At 44.3% G+C, this 27,075-nt stretch overlaps 1 protein-coding gene across 1 annotated transcript; it reads left to right on the top strand.

Moving 5' to 3' along the window:
• Positions 1–298: 298 nt before the first annotated feature.
• On the top strand, positions 299–25,523 carry LOC128345419 (olfactory receptor 2A5-like). Its single transcript, XM_053297310.1, has 2 exons — positions 299–1,508; positions 21,832–25,523. The coding sequence occupies exon 2, from the start codon at positions 21,853–21,855 to the stop codon at positions 22,762–22,764; it is 912 nt and encodes a 303-aa protein (XP_053153285.1). The 5' UTR covers positions 299–1,508; positions 21,832–21,852; the 3' UTR covers positions 22,765–25,523.
• The last annotated feature ends 1,552 nt before the right edge of the window (positions 25,524–27,075 follow it).

Raw genomic sequence — 27,075 nt, 5'->3', positions numbered from 1 at the left:
TGCATAGGTGCACCTAGGAAATTTTGGAGGCTGGACCTGAAGGCCTTTGGAGCCCTCCCCCTCACCCCTGCTGCAAGTTAAGCATCATTCCCCTACACACACGCACACTGTGACACACACAGTATTTTTAACATGTGGGTTCTTGAGGGCATAAACAGCAACTGAACTGGCAAAAATGTAAGAATATATAACAGGTATATTTATGCAAATATGCACTAGCAGAAACATTTCCGCATGCAACTTAACATATTCCCCTTCCACATATTTATTTCCCTCACTCTGTCTCTAAAGCACCCAGCACAGGTCACAATCACACTTGGTTGCCTCCTGGTGCAGCACAGGCCAGTGGCATGACACAGAGACCACACCACCCAGGGCAAACTAAAGAGGATTGGGAGTGGGGCAGAGGATGTGGAGGCCTTGGACTTCAGCCCGAAGTCTAGGGATAAGAGCCCCTCTGCGTTTGTGTGTGCATGCGTCTGTGATTCTGAGACTGCACAGGGTCACTCACTCTTTCTCCTTGCCCCACTTCCTCACCAAAAATCCTCCTCCTATCAAAATCACTTTGATCGACTTTGAAGTGATTAGTTCCTCCAATTGTTGCTTTGGGAGCAGATCACTGCTTCAGGGGGGCAATTTTCAGTGGGGAAATGGCATAAAGGAAAACCATTAACCTCCCCCTTTACACACACCCCACTCTCAATCACAGTCACTTTCCCCGTGCAGCTGCCCCCCCTCCCACCAAAGAGGTGTTTCTGGTTGGAAGCATGCCTCTATAATACAGATTTACATGCATGGCCCTTAGTGACCTGTTTGGTAGAATACTGGGCTGTCTGTTTTTCCTTATATCTCCACAGTAAAAAGGGCTGGAGACTTACTTTTTAAAATGAAAGCTACAGATTCAGAGAAGAGCATGAGATAGGCCTCAGGTGTCTAGAACAGTACTTAGCTTGGGATAAACAAGCATCAAGAAGGAATCACCTTAGTCTAGAGTTCTTCCCTATGCTTGCCTACCTCATGAAGCAGATTCTGGCTTTTCCTCCCTCTTGCAGTACTTGAACCCAATGAAACCAGGGAGACAAAAGGAACTTCTTACACAGCTCATAACGAATGTATGGCATTAACTGCCTCAAGATGTGCTGTGCTGATGATCATTGCTTAAATGGCTTTGACATGAGGTTGGATACATTCATAAAGGAGAGGACAGAACCACAGCCAGGGGGAAGGTTCTGGACACCAGGGGCCTATCTCATGCCCTTCTCTCAATTTTTCGCTTTCATTTTAAAAGGCTTCCAGCCCTTTTACTTTTATATAGTCTTGACAACTCGTCCATTTATTTCAAACATCAGTAATCTGGGTACATAAGTAAGAATAAAGCTGATGCTAACAAGTTTTTTTTTTTTTGCTCTGTAAATAACTGAAAACTAATGTAGGTGTTACACCTGTTTTTGTCCGAAGATTAATTCCAGGATCGTCTCAGGACTGGTAGCTCTTTAGAATCCAGAGTGGTTAGTACAGGAAAATTAAAAGAGAACCATTTAATCAAGCATTGCCTATAGCTGTTTAAACTATACAAGCATGTTTTTGCCTCTTCTTCATTCATGACTGCATGTTTAACCATAGAAAAGGGATCTTTCTTTCACAAATAAAAGTATCTTGTCCTGCAATTATAGCCTTTTAAAAGCTCTGTAGTCAGAATATTACATATACCGTAGCTCAATCCCCTGATCATGTTTCTTGTGCAACTGCCATTTCTTTCATAGGGCCTGTGCAGGAGCACTTTACTGTGGCTCGTGTACATAGATCAATCTGGGTTCTGTCAATTCTTATTTTATCCAGTGGAAATGTTCTTTGGTTTTTTGCCTGCTTAAATCTGGGCACTGGGTTATAGAACTTATATTATTCTCAGATTGTTTATGGAATTGCTAAAAAAATAAAAAGGCAATATCAATAAATTTTACTGGAAGGAGGCCTTGGAGGCAAATTATACCAAGACTAAGGTGATGGTTTTTGCAAAATGCCCCCATATCCATAAATGGTCCATAAATGGACATAATATTGAGCAGGTCAAGGTTTTCAAATATTTAGGGGTTGTATTTCATTCCAGCTCATCTGGAAAGCTCATCTTAGCTTTGTTTCTCACAGTGCCCAACAGACAGCAAATGTGATTAAATCTTTTTATTTTTCAAGAGGCTCTCTTTTTGTCTCAGTGGCTGTCAAATTACTGAAGGCTAAAATATACCCTCAAATTCTTTATGGCGCACAAATTGGGCCTTTTGATAACTTTACAGATAGGTAGATAAGTTTATTCATTCATTGACCAGCAAACATTTAAAATAAACCAGTACATATTTTACAAATAATATAACAAAACCTGGCCATAACAGAGATAATATTAGTGTCCACATTTTTTAAAAGAAAATTTAAATAAAATTCATCAGACCGGCCAGGCAAATTATCTAACATAGGAGATATACGTATTAAACGGGGCTCACTATAAAAATCACAATAAAGAATAACATGCGAGATGGATTCTATAACCCCTTTGCCACATGGGCAAAGTCGTAAAAACAGCGGAAGTTCCTTAAACCTGCCATCCAATACTGCTGTAGGAAGGACATTTAAATGCGCTAAAGTGAGGGCTCGTCTAAATTTAGGGACAAGCACCACATCAAAGTACTTAGCTGGTTTAAGATTAATAATAGCTTGACTCCCTAAGTATAAACCCTGCTTGATCCATGCACTTTCTTGTTGAACTTCTATATCCAGGACACGTTGCTTAACTAACTTCCTGGCTTGCTCAATTCCTACAGTATGCAAATCCTCTACGGAGAGGCCAAAAAATGAAAATTTACTCAACACAGCTCATTTCCAGCTCGAATCAAAACCATCATTCATAGCCAAAGAGGCTAAACCCACCTGTCCAAAACTCAATTTTAACCAAAACCGAAAAATATAGCACCAGTATAAGGATTCTAGCCTAATAAGCCCAACTTCTCTTCTGATTACAGCATTCGGAGCACAACACAGTACCTGCAAAATGCATCTAATAAACTTAGTCTGGATAGCCTCCAGTAGGGCAAAATTACTTGCAGGTCCCAGTTGGGCTCCATATAAGAGCAAAGGCAGTACTTTGGCTTTATAAAGTCTCACTGTTGCAGGTATAAAAGCAGCACCATGTGTATAATGATAAGATTTGATCTTATTTACAACCATTTGAGCAGACTGCCTGATGGAGTTAAAATGGGCATTTCTAGAGCCTAACTTTACAGTATTAGAAACAGTTCAAACTAAATTCTTACGGGCCATCCTTCAAGCCCCCAGAGGCACAGCTAATGTGGCCATTCATAGAGAGGATGGGGTTACCACCCTGAAAATGAAAATCTGGTTTTGTATAAACAAATTCTGGCTGCATTTGGTTTTCTCCCCAGTCGGTCTAGCGCCTTTAGTGTTAATCGACAGCTTTACATCTAAATGGGAAATTGCTCTGAAAACAAAATTGCATCATCTGGGCACGTCCTAAGAAAACATTTTTGGGAGGGGTTTAGATCAGGTGATATATTTTGTCAGACAACGACTATTGGACATAGATCTGCAGAAGGAGTGTACACGACTACCAAGGGGAATGTATATAGGCTCCCAAAATTAAGGTCATAAACCGGCCGAATATTTAGATCATATATTTGTAACCTAAGTTTAGGAGAGCATTGACCCTTGCTTGTTTGAATGCCCTTCCTTCTGCACTCCTAGACGGGAAATAGAAACAAGTTCCGTATGCATTGCGTCGATGCCCTTGTGGCTCAGGGGATATAGAATCAGTTGTTCATGCTATTCTTTATTGTTAATTTTATAGGGATGCTCGTATTAAGTTCATTGCTCCTCTCTTAAGGAATTATCCTGGCCATACAGATCAATTTTCCTTAGACATCTTGCTGTCAAATTTTAAATTTATTACCTCTGTTAATGTGGCCAAGTTTTATTTTGTTGCATCTAAACTTCATAGAGTCTGTATTAGCAACTTGAATATTTTGTAAATTATAAATGTATTATTTTAAATGTTAAGCTGGTCTAAGGACCGTAATAAATTTACTACTCCCAATAAATTTATAGAGAAATAAAATGTGATAGAGAACTTTCTGGTGGATAATGTCTTCCTGTCCTGTGTCTTTATATAATCATTCCAAATAGATGCTGCTGCTGTAAACTTTAGTAGTACAGTGCCAGAATACCTACACTATTCTGTTTTTCACTTTTAAAAATGTTTTTAAGTGTGACCCAATTTGCTAATGTCCCTCATGCCTGATTTGTTTTGTTATGCACTTCAGAAACTTTCTCGATATGAATATTATTATTATTTCTATTTATTTATTTATTTATTTATTTACACCGTCAGACAGGTGTTATTGACTGGTTTGTTTTATCCAGACATCAAGTCCTTCCCAAGGACCTGGGATGGCTGAATTTTATTGTCAGTGTTGTTGTTATAGATATCATTGCAGAATACAGGCTGTTCCCAGTAAAGTTGCTTTTTGAAATTGGCTGATGGTGATTTCTGTGGCCCCTATGGTGTTGAGGTGCTCTTCAAGGTCTTTTGGAACTGCACCCAGGGCGCCAATTAGCACTGGGATTATTTTGGTCTTTTTCTGCCACAGCCTTTCAATTTCAAGTTGTAAATCTTTGTATTTGGTGATTTTTTGTATTTCTTTTTCTTCTATTCTGCTATCCCCTGGTATTGCTATGTCGATTATTTTCACTGGTTTTTCTTTCTTCTCGACTACAGTTATATCTGGTGTATTGTGTGGCAGATGTTTGTCTGTTTGTAGTCGGAAGTCCCATAATATTTTTACATCTTCATTTTCTTCAACTTTTTCAATTTTATGGTCCCACTAAATTTGACTACAGGTAGCTTGTATTTTTTGCAGATGTTCCAATGTATCATCCCTGCTACTTTGTCATGCCTTTGTTTGTAGTCAGTCTGTGCGATCTTTTTACAACAGCTGATCAGGTGGTCCACTGTTTCATCTGCTTCTTTACAAAGGCAGCACTTGCTGTTTGTGGTGGATTTTTTGACTTTTGCTCTTATTGCATTTGTTCTTAGTGCCTGTTCTTGTGCAGCCACTATTAAACCCTCTGTTTCTTTCTTCAAGTTGCCATTCTTAAGCCATTGCCAGGTCTTGGTGATGTCTGATTTTCCACTTATATTGTGCAAATATTAACCATGCAGTGGTTTCTTTTTCCATTTTTCTGCTCGGTTCCTGACTTGTTCTTTCTTGTAGGCCTGCTTTGTTTCATTGGTGTTGAATAGTTTCGCATTATTGACCATTTGAAGTGCATCTTCTTCACTGTCCTTGATATATTCTTCAAGGCCTCTTTTCTCCTCCTCTACTGTTTGATGGACTTGCAGCATTCCTCTTCCACCTGAGCTGTGAGGGAGGTATAGCCTATCGACATCACTGCGGGGGTGCAGAGCATGATTGATGGTCATGATATTCCTGGTCTTACGATCTAGTGTCTCTAGCTCTGCCTGGGTCCAGTCTGTTATTCCTGCACTGTATCTGATCACAGGTATAGCCCAGGTGTTTATGGCTTGTATGGTGTTCCTGCCATTGAGTTTGGACTTGATGATTTTTCTAACTCTCCTGATGTATTCACTTCCAATTTTTCTTTTAACTTCAGTGTGTGCGATGTTATCAGCCTGGAGAATGCCCAATTATTTGTAATGTTCTTTCTCTTCCAGGTTCTTGATCTTGCTTCCATTGGGCAGCTCTATTCCTTCTGTTTTTCTTATTTTCCCTCTCTTCATTATTAATGCAGAACACTTATCTAGTCCAAACTCCATTGCTATATCGCTACTGAATATACGGACAGTGTTTTGCAGTGATTCAATTTCTGACTGGGACTTTCCATACAACTTCAGATCGTCCATGTACAGCAGATGGTTGATTTGACTTGATGTTTTAGATGTTTGGTATCCGAGGCCTGTTTTGTTTAGTATTTGTGAAAGTGGGGTCATGGCGATTACAAACAACAGAGGGGATAGTGAGTCCCCTTGGAAAATGCCTCTTCTAATGCTAACCTGTCCAAGTGTCTCGCCATTGATTGTTAACTGTGTACTCCACATGCTCATTGCTTTTTTTAAATAAATATCTGAATGTTTTTGCTGACACCAGTTGTTTCTAAACATTTTAGTATCCATGTGTGAGGCAATGAATCGAAGGCTTTCTTGTAGTCAGTCCATGCAACACTTAGATTTGTTTTTCTTCTCTTGCAATTTTCTAAAATCATTTTGTCAATCAGCAGCTGGTCTTTTGTGCCTCTGGTGTTCGGGCAATTTCGTTTCTGTTCAACTGGAAGCTGTTTGTTAGTTAACAAGTGTTGCGTCACTTCATCTGCTATTATTCCAGTTAATAATTTGAACATTGTTGGCAGACAGGTTATTGGTCTATAATTACTTGGAACTGCACCTTTTGCTGGGTCTTTCATGATGAGATGAGTTTTCCCAGTTGTTAGCCATTGTTCAACATCAGCTCCTTGCAATGTTTGATTGAATTGTTCTGATAGTTGTTTATGAAGGCTTGTTAGGTGTTTAAGCCAAAAGCCATGCAGTTCATCGTCGCCTGGCGCAGGCCAATTTTTAATTTCCTTTGCTCTTTCACTTATTAATTCTGGTGTTATTATTAGATCTTGCATTTGTTAGTTACATTTTTTGACCTCTTTCATCCAGCCTGCTTTTTTATTATAATCTATTGGATTGTCCCATAATTTCCCCCAGAATTGCACTGTTTCTTCTTTATTTGGTGTTTCTAGGTTTCTTGCAATTTCTCCTTCTATGCTTTGGTAGAAACGTCTCTGATTCGACTGGAATTGGAGATCCTTCCTGTGTTGTGTAATTCTGGCTTCATATCTGCTAATCTTCTTTGACACTGCTGTTATCTGCTGCTTTATTATTTCCAGGACTTCTCTAATTTTCCTTGAATCTAGGTGGTATTTTTGGATCAGATACTGTTTGGTGTTTTCATTCTTCAGCTTCTTGTCTTTCATATCTTTCAATTCACTAGCATCTGATCTAAGCCTGGAGATTTTATTTTCTAATCTAATCTTCCATTTAGGTGATGTACTACTTTCTTTTTTGACAGGTCCATTGATCTTATATCCGAGCTCTTGTGTTGTTATTGTTGCTGTACTGTACATTAGTTGGTTTGTTTCTTGCAAATTATTGTTTGTTATTTCTGCAAGTGCAGCATTGACATCTTTTAATACCTGAGCAAGTTGTTTTTTGGCAACTGTTTTTAGAGCTGGAAGTTGAACCCTGGTGGTTGTTTGGTTCATGTGCTCAGTTATTTTTTGCTTTAGTTCTTGTTGCTTTTCTGTTAAACGGCATTTGGGTTTTTGAGGTGAAGGCAAAGGGGAGGTTGCCTGGTTTTGATTTTGAAACAGTTCAGCAACAGTGGCATCCTCTATTTCCAACACCTCCTCCACCTGTGCCTGAGCAACTTCTTCAGTTGGTGTTAATTCTTCTTCCATATCTTGAGCCTGTGTTGCTCTTTGCAGTTCTTCCAGCTCAACTCCTGTGAATACTTTATTTCTTATTATGAATCTTCTCTGGTCTGCTAGCCTTTGTTCTGTTATTTCTGTATCTGGATGCTTCTCTTTCCAAATTTGGTACATTCTTTTTAAATAACCTCTTCTAGTTGGACTAGACTTGTAATAGCAGATCATTATTTCCTTGTTGGCATTTTTCGTATATTTTTTCAGTTAAGTGACGTTTCTTCCAGTAACTTTGCTGTCTTCAGCCCTAGTTGCTCAACTGACGATCCTGTTGCCCACTTGCCACCAGATGTCCAGGGACTATAGCACCTGGCGCGGTCCTTGTTGACCTGGGCGACGACCGATCCGGTATAGATTTATTAAAGTTACGTCTCACCATATTGTTGATGGGAGAGGCACTCTTTGTCTGGCTCCTCTGGTGAGACCTGTCCAGTATGGTTGCACCTCTGGCATAGATCTCACCTTCCTTAGAGCACACAAGCCCCACAACCACGCCAAGGTAGTGCCTCACTGGGGGTGTAGTGCCTCACTGTTGTTGACTTTTCTACTTTTGCTATTATTATTATTATTATTATTATTATTATTATTATTATTATTACTATTACTATTACTATTATTACTACTACTTTTATATCCTGCTCTTCCTCCAAGGAGCCCAGAGCGGTGTACTACATACTTGAGTTTCTCTTTCACAACAACCCTGTGAAGTAGGTTAGGCTGAGAGAGAAGTGACTGGCCCAGAGTCACCCAGCTAGTTTCATTGCTAAATTGGGATTTGAACTTAGGTCTTTCTGGTCCTAGTCCAGCACTCTAACCACTACACCATGCTGGCTCTCTTCTTAAAACAGAATCCACCACTAATTTTTTTCCTGAATAAATGACATGAATAAAAGACATTTCAGTCTTCCTTGACAATCTGTCTGGAGTAGAGACAGATAATATATATTTTGAACATATTGTTGCTGCTTGTATATGAAAAGGCAGGGGATAGAAATACCTGTGCTCTGTCTACTCATCACGTATCCCTTCTGGTTAACATGTTTCTATAATGCTTAAAACTCTCCACAGATGATGGTGTGGTGGGAGAAGAAATGTGTGTGCACATAAAACTAAATGCCACCTTTATCATATCACTTTGTCCATTTGCAACTCAGGCTGGGGTAGGGGCAGAGAAAGGGTACTTAATACCTTCTCTTTGCAGGTGGTGGTAGAGACCTTGGTGGTAGAGGTGGCAGTGGGGACTCCTCCAAACCCCCACTGCCCGCCTGAAGAAAAACCAGGGCTGGCTGCAGGCATGGAGGCCTGAACCGACCTAGGCCATTCTTCAGGAGGCTGGCAGACGGTTTGGAGGAGCTTCCTCTGCCTGCAAAGAGAATGTACTAAGTACCCTTTCTCCCCCGCCACACCTTAGTATAGGGAATTCCTCTTTACTTGTAAAGGTATATCCCCCGAACCGGCTTGGGAACCAGTTCAATTTGATTTGGTGGCTGGAGTGAACCCGGTTCGGCCAGACCTGGAACCAGACCAGACCGGATCAGTTTGAATTAGGTTCAAATTAGAACTGAGTTGGCCACACCAGTTCCATGCACACCCCTATTAGAACACATTAGTGAGAAGCATCACTGTATATGCAGTACCTTGCATTCATTTAAAAGGGCATCCTAGATTGTGCCCCTATTCACAAATCATATTATATTAGGGCCTAGATGTGTCCAGAAAGTGCAATGGATTCCCTCTGCACCCAGGTTTGATCACTGTATTTCCTCATATCCAAGAGGAGACACAGTTAGAAAGCAGAATTTCACTAGAATAAATGACTCTATTTGAGTTTGGAACTTAAACGAGGGCATTTGGGACAAGACCTCTGAGGACTCTTTGTGAAAAGGTCTTTCTGTTTCAAATAATCCCCTGAAAACTCCCTGAGGCAAGATGTTCAACAACGGATGCAGTTGCTATTCCTGTCACCAGTTAAAAGCAAGTTGGGTAATGCAATGCGTGTATACAGCCACAGTGCATCCTTGCTTTGAATATCCTATGAGCTATACCTGCCTGAAGAAAGCAGCACTACAGTGAAGTGAAGACTTTATCCAGCCTGGAGTGAGGCAGAGTCATCCTTGCATCATCTCCAGGTAAAGGTCTTTGCTTGCCTAGGGCCAAATCATACATTGCAATTAAATGCAGGTAATAGTAATCTGGAGGTCTTAAAAAAAATTAATTAAATTGCTGCTTGGGGCGATTGGAGCAGAAGAAGGATAGTGGGTGTGGTGGTGTGCTTAAGCTTTCACCCACTACAAATCCCCTACTGCAGGGTTTCAGGTGTGCTGAGGGATACATAATAAAGGGAAGCCACTCAGAGTTGGCAAGGCAAGGGTTAAGAAACTGCTCTTCTCTGTTTCTAACTGTTTCTTTAGCCCAATTTTCACATTGTGTTCTAGACATGTACAATCTGTGTACAGTGTACACACATATAGAGCTGACATATAGAGATGTGCAATTATTCACATATTGGGATGGTTGGGATGGTACTCTCCTGGCCCACACACTTAAAAGGGGGGTTATACAAAGGGTTCACTGATTGTAACATCTTTTTCTGACATCCTGTCACCTTTCTAGCAGGTCCCTTTAGCAATAGCACTTAGCAATAGCACTTACATTTATATACCGCTTTATAGCCAGAGCTCTTTAAGCGGTTTACAATGATTTAGCATATTGCCCCCAACATTCTGGGTACTCATTTTACCGACCTCGGAAGGATGGAAGGCTGACTCAACCTTTATCATATTCATGCAAATGGCAGCAAAAGCAAAATGGTTGAGATTAGTATTCAGGTTAGAGCTGTCATCCAGAAGAACAGCCGCCAATCAGCAGCTCTCCACACAAGCCAAATCCTAGTTTAAACCAGAAATTTGTGCCATTTGAACAAAGAGCCCCACTCTGCGTGATAAAGGGATGTGCTGGGTGCGGGTTGGGATTTCCGTCAAAGATATCATGATGGGGGCATTCTTGGCACATCCCTAACGTATCCTGGCCCTAGGCTGTTTGGAGCTTTAAAGGCTAGCATTTTGAATTGAGCCCAGAAATAAATTGTCAGCCAGTACAGCTGACACAGCACTGGGGTGACATGATTAGAACACTTTAGAGGAGACAGCAGGCTGGCTACTGTGTTCTGAGCCAACCAATGGATGATTCTAGAGGCTTTTCAAAGGTAATTCCATGTAGAACGAGTTACAATAATCCAACCTGGATGTAGGAGGGACATAAATAACATATATTACAATGTATATACACACATACTGTAGATCCCGCTGACTTCAATATGGCTTGCTCCCAAGACAATGGACAATATTCAGACTAATGAAGTGCTGGTGCAGCAATGTTCTGTGGGTGCTAAGGGGAAGGGTGAATTTTTGTTGATCTCCTCTACTCTCTGATGCTGGCAGTGACTCCCGAAAATATGGCGTGCCGCCCACAGGGAGATATTTTCAGAAGTCACAGCAGGCTATAGAGGTAAGGGGAGATAGATGGAAATCATCCCTCCCTTGTAGCACCAATTCAGCATTCCCAGCATCAGTGCTTCATGAATCTGGATGTTGGCTGGTATACTTAAGACTGCTCTCAAAAAACCTCCTTTATTTGGAATATCCAGAGTTTAGCATTATTCCTTGGTTAAATTATCCTTATGCCTTTGCTTAATGTCTCTAAATTTTATCTTTCCAATATGGTTGAATTCTGCCATCCCTCCAGCCACATCTCTAATCACAGGTTCCTCATGTACTTCTTATAAAAAGTATGTGCTTGTTTGCTTAGTGTAATGTAATGTAAAACTTTATTTCAGTCGTAGACCAGCAATATAACAATATTAAAAGAATAATGATAATAACAATAATAAGATGATAATATAAAATCAGACTACATTTATACGCATTTGGCATATTATATAACAATATTTGGCCACGATATGAATAACATCCGGATTGGGATTAGTGAGCAAATAGTTTAAATAGAAATCCTCTCCACGACCCGGAAAATTAACCAAAAGTGGGGCAATTTGTTGGCGTCTTATGTTACCAATGTTGATAGGGAAAACATTTTGTGCAAAACAAATAGGGAAAACAAAATGTGCAAAACATTTTGGGTACAGAACGATCTGTACCTGAAACTGCCGATTTCGGGTGATTCGGATCCGAACTGAATCACCCTCAAACCCCCCCCCCAAATTATTCGGATCCGAAACGAATCACCCCTGTTTCAGATCCGAAATATTTGTTGTTTCGGCCCTCCATTTTGTGGCCAATAAAGTGCCTGCCTTGCCTTCTTCTTCCCCCTCCATTTTCAGAATGACGAATTTCCCGCCTTTTTGCCCCCATTGATTTCAATGCAAAAATAGCTTCCCATTCACTTTAATTGAAAAGGTCCGACCTACAGAGAAATGACCATATTTGGTGTTGATTAGTAAATAACACATCCCCCCCCCCATTGGCCAGGGGGAGGTGGAGGAAGGGTCAAGGCTGGGGGCAATTTTTGGAGGGCTTTGCAGGAGGGTATTTAAAGGGCCACCAGTAGCCATTTTCTTCCTTTCTGCTGCCTTGTGTGGGAGAAGAGAGAGCTCTATTGCCCTGCTTACTCAGCCTTGCCTCCATTTTGCTCAGCGATTCGTGTGGGTGCTATTGTTCAGCATTTATGCCATTGCTCTGCCTTGCCGGTTGCCTGCCTTTCCTGCTTGATTTCAGTCTCTCTTTTTTTGAGAAAAAGAGAAGAGGAAGAAGAGGAGGAGAATTTTTTAAAGAAAAACATCTGCCTTGCTGGCTGCAAGGCCAGCCTGCTGGCTGTGCAGCCATTCTCTCTCTCTCCTGCATTTTATGTCTTTTTTTAAATTGAGCAAGAGAGAATATTGGTAGAAAAGGAGGGGTTTTTTTCCTCCTTTAAAAATTCCCCCCTGATTTTTTGCAACTTCTTCCTGCTGCGGATAATCATCACTGCAGCCTGCCTGAAGCGACTCCAGCCCCAGCGTGCCATCCATCCTGCAATAATTTCATCTTTTTTTTGAGAAAAAGACAAGAGGAGGAGGAAATTATTTTTTTTAAAACAACAACAACAACAAAAAAAAACTTGCCTTGCTGCAAGGCCAGCCTACTGGCTGTGCAGCCATTCTCTCCTGCATTTTCTGTCTTTTTAAAAATTGAGCAAGAGAATATTGGTAGAAAAGGAGGCTTCCCCCCCTCCTTATTAACCCCCCCCCCGATTTTTTGCAACTTCTTCCTGCTGTGGAGAGAGAAATCATTCATCACTGCTGCCTCTGCCTGCCTGCCTGCCTACCTGCACTTCTACTCCAGGCCCAGTGTGCCACCCTCCTGTGACCAGACCCTCAGAGGTGGACTACAGACACCCAGTGTTGGAGAAGCCTTCAACTGAGTGAGAGTGGCCCAGCCATTTATATTTTACACACACACACACCACACCATCACACACACACATGCACACCACACATGGCTTTCTCTAGTTACCCTTGAATTAATATTGAAAGCCCCTGGCCTGCCCAGTGCCCACCCAGTCATTTCTTTGCCCATCATTTGTGAATTGAAACATACATTGTTTGATTGACTTGTGTGCAGGTAGGCCCAGCACAATTCAGTTACTTTTTCATCTTCTTTGCCTGTGATATTGACAACAACATCATTGTTGTTCCAGCAATCCTAATCTGTGTAATTAGATTTTGATACATTTGTAACTAACTTCCATTCCAAGAACCACAGACAGAGAATAACTGTAATTCCCTGTTATTCTTGGTGAGTGCACTGTGCCAGCCTTAAAGAACTCCTCCACAGTCAGTGCACTATGTGTGCGTAGCAGTGCCACAAGCTAAGTGGCATTATTTTATTTCTTGTTCTGTGACAGCCTGCTTCTGTTGTATCACACACACCTAACTCCCAGTCCCTAGCTAAACTCTGTGTGATACACATTACACAGCAACTTCTGATTTAGCCAGCCACAGAATTTGTGCCAACAAGCCTTAAGTAAGGAGGCACTCCACTCCAGTCCACAAGTCATCACAGCAGCCCCTGTTTTTGGCCCTCTGAGTCTACCTGCCCCCTGAGACAACCCCATCCACTCCGCCCCCCAGGTGCAAGGAAGGGGGAGGCTTTTCTTCCATGCTGGTTGTGGCAGGGGGCAGCCAGAGGGGCTTACTCCCCAAGTCACCCCCGGCCCTGCTTCGGCGTGCAGGCTAGACTTCTTGAGTCAACCTGGCCCTATGCCAGGGCCTGTGGCTGGGCAGAATTTAGGGGGGAGGGCCTCCCAGCTTGCCAGGGAAGAAGATCTTCTTGTGGCAGCTGAGGAGGTGGTGCTGGTGGAGGAGGCTGGCAGTCCAGACAGATCCACCTTGCCGCACTCCCCACCGGTCCCTGTGGGGGGTAGGAACCCCAGGGTTGCATCTGAGGAGGCTCAGGAGGAGGGAAGCCCTCCTGTCCCTGGGCCTTCCCATGCCAGCTCTGAGAGCAGTGGTAGTGGTGGCATGCCCGAGAAGGAACCAGCAAAGCTGCCACCACCCAAGCGACCTCGTGTTGCAGGAGAGTCCAGCAGTGTGGTCTGGGATCACTTTGAGCTTTGCCTTGGTGATCCCAGCCATGCTGAGTGCACCCACTGCAAGGCACTGGTCAGCAGAGGCAAGGACCCTAAGCACTTCACTACCTCGGGTCTGTTGTCGCACCTGCGCCGGCGGCACCCAGGTGTGGAGACCTCTGCTGGCACTGGCAGTAGGCCCAGTGCCTCAACTAGCAGTAGTGACAGCAGCAAGCGGCCAGTGGCTCCTGCTCTTGGAAGGAAAAACTGACCGATTGTCATCAGTGGGTGCAATCTCTTGGAAAGTGGTCTGATCACCCAACACCACATCTCGTGACTCAGGCCATTGCTGAGATGATCGCTTTGGATGACCAGCTGTTTTCCATTGTTGAGAATGTTGGCTTCCGCCGTCTGCTCCAGCTGCTTTCTCCAGATTACAAGATCCCCTCAAGGACCACCTTCAGCAGGAGGGTGGTCCCCTCCTTGTACCGTGCGTGCAGGGAGGCTGTGTTGGCCTGGTTGCGTGCAGCTGGACCCAGCACCAGTGTGCATTTCACTGCAGATATCTGGACTAGCCGCAGCGGGCTGCACACTGCCTTCATGTCCCTGACAGCCCACTGGTGGGGGCATGGGGGTGAGGGGACATCTGGCTCTTCTGGCACTGTATCCAGCTCCTCCCATGCCTGCACGCCTTCTTGGGCAGTGTTGCATGTGGAGGCGATGGATACAGACCACAGGTCAGGTGAATTGGCCGCCATCATGGACCGCCAGGTGGGGGTTTGGCTGGCCGGGGAGCCAAGCCTCCGCCGAGGCTTCATGGTGACAGACAACGCAGCTAACATCAGCAAGACAGCTAGGCAGGTTTACGGTGTGAACATCGCTTGCGTTGTGCACACCTTGAACCTGGTGGTGCAGGATGCGCTTGGGCTCAAGGAGGCGTCGAAGTCCAAGCTGCGTGCGCAGGGTGTTAGTTCAGCTCAGGATCCTGCTGCTCCCGTGGCTGCTCTTGTGGAGCAGTGCCTCAAGGTAGCGGGCCACTTCCACCGGAGTGAAAAGGCAAGGCGCCTTCTCAAGGCCAGGCAGATTGAGCAGGGCCTGCCTGAACACCTACTCCCCCAGGATGTTCTTACCCAGTGGAACTCCACTTTTCTCTTGCTCCGGCGCATGCACGAGCAAGAGGGAGCCCTCCACAGCCTGGCAAGGCATGGTAGCTTGGAAGTGTGCAAGCTGGTCCATGGGGACTGGCAGCTCATTTCCGAGCTGGTCTCAGTACTCGAGCCATTCTATTCTGCAACGAGCAGCTTGTGTACTCAGACAGCCACACTGAGCCAGACTTTGCCCGCTACTCTTCTCCTGGAGAATACAATGAGTAATCTCCAGACCACTCTGACCACTGGGGACACAATTGCCCTGGCAGGTTGTTTGAGGACTGAGGTAGTGGAGCAGCTCAAGAAACCCTTGGGTGCATCTGCATGGCATGTCCTGGCATGCATCTGCGACCCAAGGATGAAGGGCAGCACTGTGCCTCCTGGCGAGCTGCCCAAGAGGAGGGGCCTCCTGGTCGAACACGTGAAGCGTGAAGAGGATAGGAGGCTAGGGCTAGGTGATGCAGCAGGCGGCCAGGAGGAGGGGGATGGGTCGCAGCCTGGCAGTGCGCATCCCACCCCCAGCAGCACTGCCACCACCCCCACTTCTTCCCAGTCCAGCAGCATGGTTTCTCTGGCAGTGGCACTGGAGGAGCAGCCAATGCGACCTCGAACCGCCACCCGGTGGTTCAAGGGCTTTGCTGGTATCCTGCCGGGGAGACGGGAGGAGCCTGCCCCTCGCTCCAGCCATGCTGAGCAGACTGTTCTGCAGTACCTGTAGGAGGCGGCGGAAGACGAGGAGAGTGAGCTGTTCCTCTTTTGGGCAACGCGTCGCAAAGTCTGGCCCGACTTGGCGGCCGTTGCTGTCCGGTTTCTCTCTTGCCCGCCAACCAACGTCTCAAGCGAGAGGTTGTTCTCCATGGCTGGGGACGTGGTGACTCCTCTGCGCTCATGCCTGGATGCTGAGTTGGTCGAGCAACTTGTCTTCTTGAAGGTGAATCTCCCCCTGATGGGCTACCCCGAGCTGGCCGTGGAGGGCGAGTGACTCACGTCACCCCCCCATGCAGCGCCTCCCATGCCACGGCGGGTCATCCCAGCCAAAATATATGTCACAGTCCATCCCTCCCTGCCCCTTAGTACTGCTGGCACATCCAGACACGCATGCACACACAGGCACCGCTGCACTGTCAGCTTGGGATGGTGGACTGCTTCTGTCCTGGCAATTAGGGCTAGGGCAAGTGAGTGCTCCCTGCATCAGGGAGGGGTTCTCACAGATGTTGCTGAGAGAGACTACAACTCCCATTTCCCACTGTTGCGACGGCTGGCCACCATCGAGACTAGGGACAATTGGAGCTGTAGTCACTGTCTCTGCAGCAGAAATCTGTGGTGGATCCCTCCTTTTGGCAGGAGCACCCACTTGCCCGGTCCTGAGGGCCAGAAGGAGGCACACCATCCATCTCAGAGACAGGCTGCTGCTGCGTGTGTGGGGGGCACAGTCAGGAACATCCCTGGGAGTCTATTGTGTACTTCTGTGCAATGGCATGTGCTCATATGTGTGGATTACATCACACACACACACACGAGTGGGGGGAACACTGTCACAGAGAGGGTTTGCCTGCTTTGCTTGCCTGCTTCTTGTGCTTGTCCCCAAACTATCAATTGCTTCCATCCAACTATTGTGAACAATTGAATTTATGCTGAATTCTAAATGTCTGTCTGATGCATTTTTCAATGTAATGTGATTCTGATTTTGATTTGCTGCTGTTCATGCTTTTCTCTGTTCAAAAATGTGGCTTGGATTACTTAACTTGTCAGCAACATTGTCTGCTGCTGTCTGAGACTTTAATTGCTTATATGTTTTGCTTGTTTTTTCTTCCCATGAGGAGTACTGTGACTGAAGAAGCAGCACATACACACATGCACCCCCCATCCCCCCACCCCAAAAGCTGTGTCACCAATGATGAGCTTGATGCTGGTGCAGCCCTCACAAATGTCTGTCTCACACAGACAGAGAGAGCACACATTGCAGCCTGAGGTGACACAGCCAATTTTTCAGCCCTGAATCCACTAACCCTCTTGCAGAGCGAGCACGCCCACACACAGGTAATAATATACTAGTAATGTGTCATGTGACTACACAGTCTTTCTCCCCAGCCCCAGCAGTATGCATTGGAATGCAATCCCAAAATGCGTGCCAATTCTATTTGGCTTTTTTGGAGAGACCTCTTATCATGGTGTGGTGTGGGCAAAGGACAGGACAGGTGCAACTCACTGTGTCTGTGCGCGTGTGGGGGATTTTTTTTTTTTTTGCAATGAAGATTGCGTCATATTGTGAGTTGTCAGCGTTTTAATTCAAAGATTGCTTGCCTCTACATAGTTGTGCACTGCACAGTGATCACATGCCACAGGTTGCGGAAAATAAATGTGCCAAAAACATGTGTGCTGCCATTGTTGTCTGCCATCATCATCAATTCATCACTCTTCAAAGTTGTGTGGGCGCAGGGAGGGGGCCCCGTGCCAAGCCTTGCTGCTCCACTTGCAGAATGTTGTTTTGCGTCCTCCTCACCGAATGCGTGTTCCTCGCTGTGCCTCTCTGTTGACTGTGGTGGGCAAAAAAAGTTTGGAAAAGGGTCAGGGCAGGGCACTGTTGTTGGGCCTAGGGCCTACCTCGTCTTCTGCTCTACTGCTGCATCTGTGTGACATCATCATGCTTGCTTTTGGAAACCTTTTTGGTGAATTCCTGAAGTGTTGGTGTCTTGGTGGCAGAAAGTGGGATCTGGGGCAGAAGAGTGGGGTGGGGTGGTAGTGCCTAATGGGTGGAGGCTACCATCCCAATTGCAGAGTGATTGGCCAGAGGGCTGATTTTTGGTGAATTTCTGAAGTTTACGTGTTTTTAAGGTTTCCCCCCATTAGGTATAATGGAGGGTGTATCGCTTCACGTTGTGGGGAAAGGGGTGGCCTAGAGTGGTGTGGGGTTGGTGGTAGTGCAGGGTAGGGACAAGGAAGCTACCTGAATTTTTTCAAAGGATTTGGGCAGAGGGTTGATTTTTGGTGATTTCATTTGTTGGAGTTTTGTTGCTTCTGAGGTGTTCTGAGTGTGGATTCTATGATAGCAAATGAGATTTTCAATGAGGCACCATGAATCCACTCTCATTTGCTATCATAGAATCTACACTCAGAACACCTCAGAAACAACTGAACCCTGTACCTACCCCATGGGTTAGAAACCCATGGGGATGGTTGGCACCTTATGTGCACTACACCACCGCTCTCACTCTGGGCCACCCCAGTGCACTTATGGGGCTGCTCAAAGCTCCATTACACCTTATGAGGAAAAACTTTAAAGACGCGTAAACTTCAACAATTCACCAAAAATCAGCCCTCTGCCCAAATCCTTTGAAAAAATTCAGGTAGCTTCCTTGCCCCTACCCAGCACTACCACCAACCCCACACCGCTCTAGGCCACCCCTTTCCCCCCGACGTGAAGTGATACAACCTCCATTATACCTAATGGGGGGAAACCTTAAAAACGTGTAAACATCAGAAATTCACCAAAAACCAGCCCTCTGCCCAATCACTCTGCAATTGGGGTGGTAGACTCCACCCATTGGGCACTACCACCCCACCCCACTCTTTTGGCCCAGATCCCACATTATGCCCCCAATCTGCCCCAAAGACACTAAAACTTCAAAAATTCACCAAAAATCAGCCCTTTGGCCAATCCCTCTGCAATTTGGGTGGTAGCTTCCACCCATTAGGCACTAACACCCCACCACACTCTCTTGGCTCCAGGACCCGGTTTTTTAAATCTGAATTGATTCAGATTTGGATTAATTCGGATCTGAATCTAATCGGGGTTGATTCGGATGGGCCAGATTCAGATCCAAAACAAATCAGGGGTGTTTCGATTTGGATCCAAATTGAAACACCGAAAATCCAAATTGCACACCCCTAAATGTTGATGTTAATAAACCATACATAACTAACAAATAGCATTTGTTTTTTCTGTATCTGAAATAACAGCAATAGTTAAGTTATTTAAAAATGTTCAAGACAGATAAAGGGGTGTATTCCTTCACACTGTCAACCAAATTAACTTGCAGGATCCATTGTCTCTAAGGGGATTGTAAGTGATCTGGTTCTGGCCACCTCCTTAGATCCTTTTTTTTAAAAAAAGATCAAACAAATTCATGAAGGGTCTCTCAATATCACTAAAAACTCCATGTATAGAGGCAGCATATATCTTGGAATATCAGGTGCTGGGGACAGATAACCAGGGATGAGCAGGAATGGGCAGGACTTTCTGTGGTCCTGGCTATGTGTTATGATGGAAACTGTGTGGATGGAATGAATAGGATCATGCCTACTGTAAATGTCCCTGACCTCCACATGTCTGCAGAGAGAGCCTATGCATGTCCAAAAAGGGCTTTCCCCACTCAGTAAGGATGGCAGCTTTTCCTTTAAGCTCTCACAAATTATCATCTGGCTCTAGCTCATTTTCAGTTAATATTTCTCACATTCTAAAGCTGAGGTCCAGGATAAGGGCTGTTTCATAGTTAAACTGGACCTTTTCCAGACTGCATGCTTTACCACAGGATAAAGTGGTAAAGTGGCACATACCATAAGGAAGTACTGCAAGTATGGGATATTTTGAATTTGCCCAAAACAATGATGCAAAAAGTGGAATTTTTTACCCTGGACATAAATCGGACTAAGCTCCAATGTGCAATGAAAAACTCGAATTGTGTATGGAGTGCTCCCAGATAGCTTGCAGGGACTTCGGTGCAAATCTGGAGGATGTGTGAACGCACACCAGCCCTTCCAAAGTAAAATCACCTCCTAGGAACAGCCCTGGCTTTATCTGTTTTCTGTTTTGAAAACATTCTATGTTACCAGGAAGGAATAGGATCCATGTCATTTGGAGTCAGCTGTTGTCTAGGAAAACTGATGCCACAATAAACCAATTCGTTCAAATATTCTGCAGCATTCTTTGCACTGTTGATGTTACGGGTAAAGAAGGCTATGACTTACTACAGGATTGCCACTGACCAGCAGCACCTGCTCGCTTCTTCCGTTAAGAACATAATCAGGGGCGTAGCAAGGTTGGAGTGGGCCCAGAGACAAGATTTTAAAATGCCCCCCCCCCCAAGTCCAGGGCCTCCGCACACCCCAGGCCCCCAAGGATTTAAGTCTGATATTCCAAAATAAGTATGCTCCCTGCAAATACATTTCACTGAATACACACACACACATCACAATATATAGTGATATACATTGAGTACTATACATTTGTATTACTTTTAATGCCTAGAACACACTAGAAAGATGAATTATTAAAATGGGCCCCTCGCTGCAGATTAGCAAAGGAGACTTTCAACCATGCAGGGTGAACCTATGTTTGTTTTCCCAGAATTCTGAACAAATTCAGTCAAGTTTGATTGCAGGAGGTTTTTCACAGGAGGCTTTTAAAGCCCTTTAAGACACATCTCCTCTGGAATGGAGGTGCTGCATTCACATGTTGGCCAGATTTACCCTGAAGTCCCTGCAAGTTATTGGGGAGCAGTTCACACACAAGAAAAATAAAATAAAAGCACCACACATGCTTCACAGTTCTCACTCAGACCTTCTGGGTTGCAAAACAACTTGAACATAAGTGCATTTATAAATGAATGAATGAATAAATAAAATTAATAAAATACTGTTCCAGAAGTTTTTGCAATTTTCTGCCATGAAACAAGCCACTTATAGGATTTTTAGATAGTTTTTTTTAAGTCAGCAAATTTTCCAAGCTGTTTCAAAATAAATATTCAGAGACTTCTCGGTCCCTCCCCCCCTCCATATCCAAGCCCTATGGCAAGCAGATCCCTATATATGGGGGGGGGGGGGGGGCGGGAAAGGTAACCACAAAAAGGAGTTCACACTCTACCTGGCAAATGCTGGTCTGGGTTGAGCAGGGCAGCAAGGGGTCTTCTGCTGCAGAGAACACTCTGGCTGCCTCCTCCTTCCTGGCTGGCTTGGGCCCTACTGGAGTTCAGGCTTCACTGCGGCCTACACGGAGGCCTCCCTGGAAGCCCCGCCCAGCCGCCGATCAGCTGAGAGGCAGGAGAAAAGGAGCTCTTTGCAGCTTGTCTGCTGCCTGGATGGCCGGCCAAGAGAACAAGCTGGAGAGACGGCGAAGAGGGCAAGTGGCTGAGAGGCTATGGGGCTGGGCAGGGGGCAATGGGGAGTCACGTGAGGTGCCCCTGGGGTGCCCCTCCAGGCAGTGGGGCCCCCAGACAACTGTCTCCCCTTGCCCTATCATTGTTACGCGCCTGAACATAATAACATAAGAACAGCCCTGCTGGATCAGGCCCAAGGCCCATCGTCCAGTATCCTGTTTCGCACAGTGGCCCACCAGATGCCTCTGGAAGCCACAGGCAGGAGTTGAGGGCAAGCTGGTTGACCAGCTTGCTTCTGCCACTGACTAGCGCCTTGGTCTTCAGTATGATAACTTGCACAGCAATACCTTGTGCATGCTTGTGAAACAGTAGCCAGCAAAAAAATACCACACCAACACTCTCTGCATAGTATTTTGGTGGGGATAGGGGACAACCAGTACTTTTCATTCTCTCATCAACATCTGTCTCTTCTTTTTGCACAGAAATGAGGCTGGAAAGACACTATGAAGAACCAAACTTCTGTGACTGAATTCTTCCTGCTTGGTTTCTCTAGGAGCCTCAAGATCCGTCTCGTACTCTCTGGATTATTTTCTGTGGCTTACACCATCACTCTTGTAGGCAACACAACCATACTGATGCTCATCTGGCTAGACTCCCGACTCCACACCCCCATGTATTACTTCCTCAGCCACCTCGCCTGTGTAGACATTTGCTACACTTCCAGCACAGTCCCCCAGATGCTGGCCAACCTCCAGAGTCCAAGGCAAACCATCTCTTTGGTTAGTTGTGCCATTCAGATGCATGTTTTTCTGACCTTGGCTACTACGGAATGCATTCTCCTTGCAATCATGGCATATGACAGGTATGTAGCAATATGCCACCCACTGCACTACACATTTCTCATGAACAATAGAGTATGTATGAAATTAGCCATGGCATCCTGGACTTGTGGCCTTTTGTTGCCCGTGGCACATTCTGCCCTCACCTGGCAGCTGCCATTCTGTGGGCCCAATCAAATCGACCACTTTTTCTGTGAAATGCCAGCACTGCTGAAACTGGCTTGTGCCAACACAGAAATTGTTGAGAAGGTGACTTCAGTGGGATGCTTTTTTACTTTGCTAACTCCCATCTGCTTTATTACGATGACTTACATCCACATCCTGAATGCCATCTTGAAAATCCAATCTGCAGAAGGTCGTTGCAAAGCTTTCTCTACATGCGCCTCCCATATGACTGTTGTGGTTATTTTCTATGGCAGCGCCATGTTTATGTACATGAGACCTAAGTCTAGTCACTCACCAGCTATGGACAAAATAGTCGCTCTCTTCTATAGCATTGTCACCCCGATGTTCAATCCCATAATATACAGTCTCAGGAACAAGGAAGTGAAAGCTGCCTTAGTAAAAATGTTGTGACTATGCAGACTTCATTGACTGGGAAGTTGGTTGCAACATGGGCTGTTTTATGCTGCTCATGAGACCAAATGCCACCCTATCAGAGAATAGTCTGATTGTAATGTGACCTGCTAATACAATTTACCGTCACTGAAAATTGTTATTATGGTTGTCATCCAGTTAAGGAATCGTATGAACTCATTAATTGATTAATTGATTGATTGATTGATTGCTCTGTTAAATCTCCACACATTTGTATCAATGCTTTACTGCATTCTGCGGAGATGTCTAAATGGTGGGATCGAATTTTAAAATTATCCCCCGTCTCCTTTGCTCCTATGAAAATATTGCAAATTGTAATTTCTTGGCTATGTCAAATTCTAATATGGAGTCTATGCACCCAATCAGACTTCCATCCAAGCGATGGTATGACAAAGAATGTTGGGCAGCAAAAAAGGAACTGGTGAGAGCTTTTAAAAGCTTTACTATTGACCCTGGTAGCTTTCCTAGAGTGGAGGTTGCAAAAAATAAAGCTCAGTATAAACAACTAATTAAGAGGAAGAAGGAGGAATCAATCAAAGAGGGCTGGAAACTCTTGATAGAGGCAGCTAAGGAGAGAAATCAGATCAGGTTTTGGAAATTGGTGACCCCTGCATTAAATAAGTCAACACCTTGTCTTCCAGCATGTATTTCTGTTGAAATCTGGGAAGCTCACTTTCGCACGCTGTATAAAAACCAGCTATCAAAGCCAGTGGTAGCACTGACTTTGAACAGCAACTCCAGACTCTCGATACTCCAGCATGGCCCCCTGTAACACATGCAGAGGTGGAGAGGCTGATTAATTCATTCCCCTCTGAGAAAGCCCCTGAAATTGATAGTATTACTATAGAGACTCTTAAAGCAAATATGAGCTGGTGGGTCCCGCTCCTTTCCTCTCTCTTCACGGCTATAGATGTAACAGTGTCAATACCAAATGAGTGGAAAGTAGCTATAGTGGTTCCAATCTATAAAAAAGGACTTAGGAGCGATCCAAAAAAATATCGCCCAATCAACTTGCTAAGCATAATTAGCAAAATATATGCTAAACATCTGTACTTAAAGCTAATAGACTGGCCTGAGGAAGGGGATATCCTGGCTCTAGAGCGGGTGGGCTTTAGAGAGGGAAGATCCGCTTTGGATCATGCCCTGGTTCTTCAATTCCTATCAGCTAAATATTCAACGAAGCCACATAGAGGACTGTTCGCAGCCTTTGTTGATTTAAAATCAGCGTTCGACCTTATCTCCTGTGAAAGACTCTGGAAAAGACTTTGGGATATGGGTATCAAGAAAAGACTGCTTTTGTTAATTTTTACTTTATATTCTGGTTCCACTCTAAAGGTACGTTACAACTTCCAAGGGGCTCTGACCGCTGCAATCCCTTCAGATAGAGGGGTCCGTCAAGGATGTATACTGGCCCCTATGCTATTTAACCTTTATATTAATTCTATAGTTTCTTTTATTTCCTCTCCTTCCACGCATCCTCCCAAGATCGCAAATAGGCATGTCTCCATTTTACTATAGGCGGATGATATGGTGATTCTTTCGCTAACACCAATTGGCCTAAAGCATGCTCTCCTTTTGTTAGATAAATACTGTTCAGGAAAACTTGGAGATCAATTACCAAAAGACAAAAGTTATGGTTTTTGCAAACTGGCCCAGAGGGCCAGAGGGTCATTAAGCTCACATAGGATAGAGCAGGTTAAGTCCTTCAGGTATTTAGGGGTATTATTTCATTCTTCCTGTTCACTCAAACCACAGCTTGACTCGGCAGTTTTAAAGACTAAACCAGTAGTTAAATCAATACTCTCTTATTATTATGCTAAGGTTGCATCCTATGTTCCGGCTGTGGTCAAACTATTCTTGGCAAAGGTTTTGCCTCAACTTTTTTATGGAGCTCAGTTGGACATAGTTAAAAACCTTGATCCATTGGAGGCACTGCAGTCTAAATTTTTAAGAGCTGTCTGTTCTGAACTGGCTGTTCGTAGATGTGCCTACACGGTGGCTCTGAGAAGAGAGGTCATAATGTTTAGGCTCCAGACATGCCTATGGAGAGTTATTATCCTTTACTGGTTAAAAATTTATTTTTTGCAGGAGGGTTTGGTTGCTTTCATAAAACAGGACTCTTTTCAATTCAGATGGCATACTGAGGCCATTGATAAGCTGGCCCGCTGTGGATACTCATTAGAGGTTATACAGGAGCTCGATTACAACAGAGCTCATACCCAAATTATTCAATGCCTAATGGATACTGAGCTGCAGTATGAAATCTCCCAGATACCCAAAAGACTGTTCTTGGGAGATCAACTGAGTGGATTTAATTTGGCCTTCTATCTTTGGGTAGTTATGATTCCTGAATATAGACGAGCCATGACGCTGGCCAGGTTGGATGTCCGTCCGTCTGCAGTCCTGTTTGGCAGATATGCAGGAATTCCTTTGGCAAATCGTGTTTGTCCTTGTGACATGGGCTGTGTTGAAACAATAGCACATGCCTTTTTACATTGTAGTTTTTATGATGAAGCCAGAGGAAAGTTACTTTCTCCTCTCTTGATAAATCTTAATGGAAGAGAAGATGATGTCATATTGAGATTTTTATTTTCTTTATGCAATGAAGTTAAAATTAGAACTGTGGCAAAATATTGTTATATTCTCTGTAAAACACGTTCTAATGTTTAGTTCATGTTAGAGATGTTTGTATTTGTAAAACTGCTGGCCAAATGACCGAATAAATATTATGTATTATGTTTGTATGTATCAAAAATACCTTTGAAGCAAAAAGGACACACTACCTGTTTGTTTGTTTGTGTGATTGTTTGGTTAGTTTATATACCTGTCTTCCTAAGGTGGCTCAGGATGGTTTACATTAAAATCAAAACCACATACTAAAACTATTAAATTTTTTTAAAAAAACCACATTTAAAGCAGATTGAAATTAAAATTAAACTTAGATATCATTACAAGCCAAGCTAAGAAGATAGATCTTTAAGGCTCTCGTGAAGGCCTCCATGGAAGATCTTAGGTGGTAAATGCACCTAAGATCTGCTCATTGCCTTTTGCTACTAGAGGTGAAGGCAATAAGCCACGCTGCCTCTTTCCGCCCCATGCCTGGAGCTACACTTGTGTAATCGCACCACCCCCCTCACCAGCCCTGCCCCACACTGCGACCAGCTCAGATGCCACCCCTCCTCCCCCTGTGCTGGCCTCACCTTTGGCATGTTCTATCTCATCCTTGTTTACAGCTCCAGCTCTTCCAGCTGGCTGGCCTTGCTTCATTGTTGCTGGTCCCCCGCCCTCCCCAAGGGTGCTGCATTGATATTACTGATATCAAGCAACTGATATCAAGCAACCTTGGAGGGACCAGCGGCCAGGACAGCAGCTGGACAGCTGCATCAGAACTCATATCTTTGGACTCAACATTGCAAAGCTTCCTGTCTCAACATCCATCAGAGGTCCGTGAAGGGAAATAAGTCCTATTTATCTGAGGCTTGTGGCGCCAAGGTGCCTCAGTGAGAGTGAATGAGTGAATGTGAACAGGGTGGAGGATGGGAATCTGTACCATGGTGTTGGTAGGGATTAGAACAAAGCCTAACTAGACAACCCTTTTTTAAGGGTTTAATGATTTAAGATTGTTTGTTTCTAAATTATAATATTAAGTAGTTGATTGGTAGCAGCAGGGAGGTCCCACTGGGTGTTCTCAACCTTTGGTCCTCCAGACGTTGCTGGACAACAAATCCAATCATCCCCAGTGACAATTTATTGTGACTGGGGGTGATGGGAGTGATAGTTCAGCAACAACTAGAGGATCACAGCTTGGGTACCCCTGTTCCAACATGAGTGTGCCGTGCAAAATTTTGCATGAGGAGGAAAAGGTATGAATGGTACGACTTAAAGAAGAGTGGTTACCTGCATAGGTGGTGACATATGGGAGGTATTCTCAAAGGTATGCCCGGCATGCTCCTTCACTTCCGCATCCGAGTTCACTTTTCTTCTGATTTTCGCTGTGGTCCCCACTGCCTCAGGCCAGTTGATCAATACTATAGTCTTTCACCGCCTTTATTCAAAAACATTGTTAGTACTGTTCATGTGCAATAGCATTCTTATTTTGCCTTCAGAGAAATAAGCTTTGGACCTCCCTCTGCTTAGCCTCTCTGTTGTATGCCTGCAAATGATTGTTGCTGTTGCTCTTGATACAGTGTTGTAAAAACCTTGAAGTCAGTTTTAACAACTTGAAAGCAGTGTGTATTCACAACATTGTTTACTTCTCACTCATCTGAGATCAGAGATCAGGAAGATAAA

Source organism: Hemicordylus capensis, chromosome 2 (assembly GCF_027244095.1).
Source record: "Hemicordylus capensis ecotype Gifberg chromosome 2, rHemCap1.1.pri, whole genome shotgun sequence".
NCBI classification, from domain to species: domain Eukaryota; kingdom Metazoa; phylum Chordata; class Lepidosauria; order Squamata; family Cordylidae; genus Hemicordylus; species Hemicordylus capensis.
The sequence above is the reverse complement of the archived record's forward strand: the minus strand, read 5'-3'. Positions and strand labels throughout refer to the sequence as shown.

Excerpts from the sequence above, each read along its gene's own strand:
- LOC128345419 (XM_053297310.1), top strand. The coding sequence starts at position 21,853 with ATGAAGAACCAAACTTCTGTGACTGAATTCTTCCTGCTTGGTTTCTCT.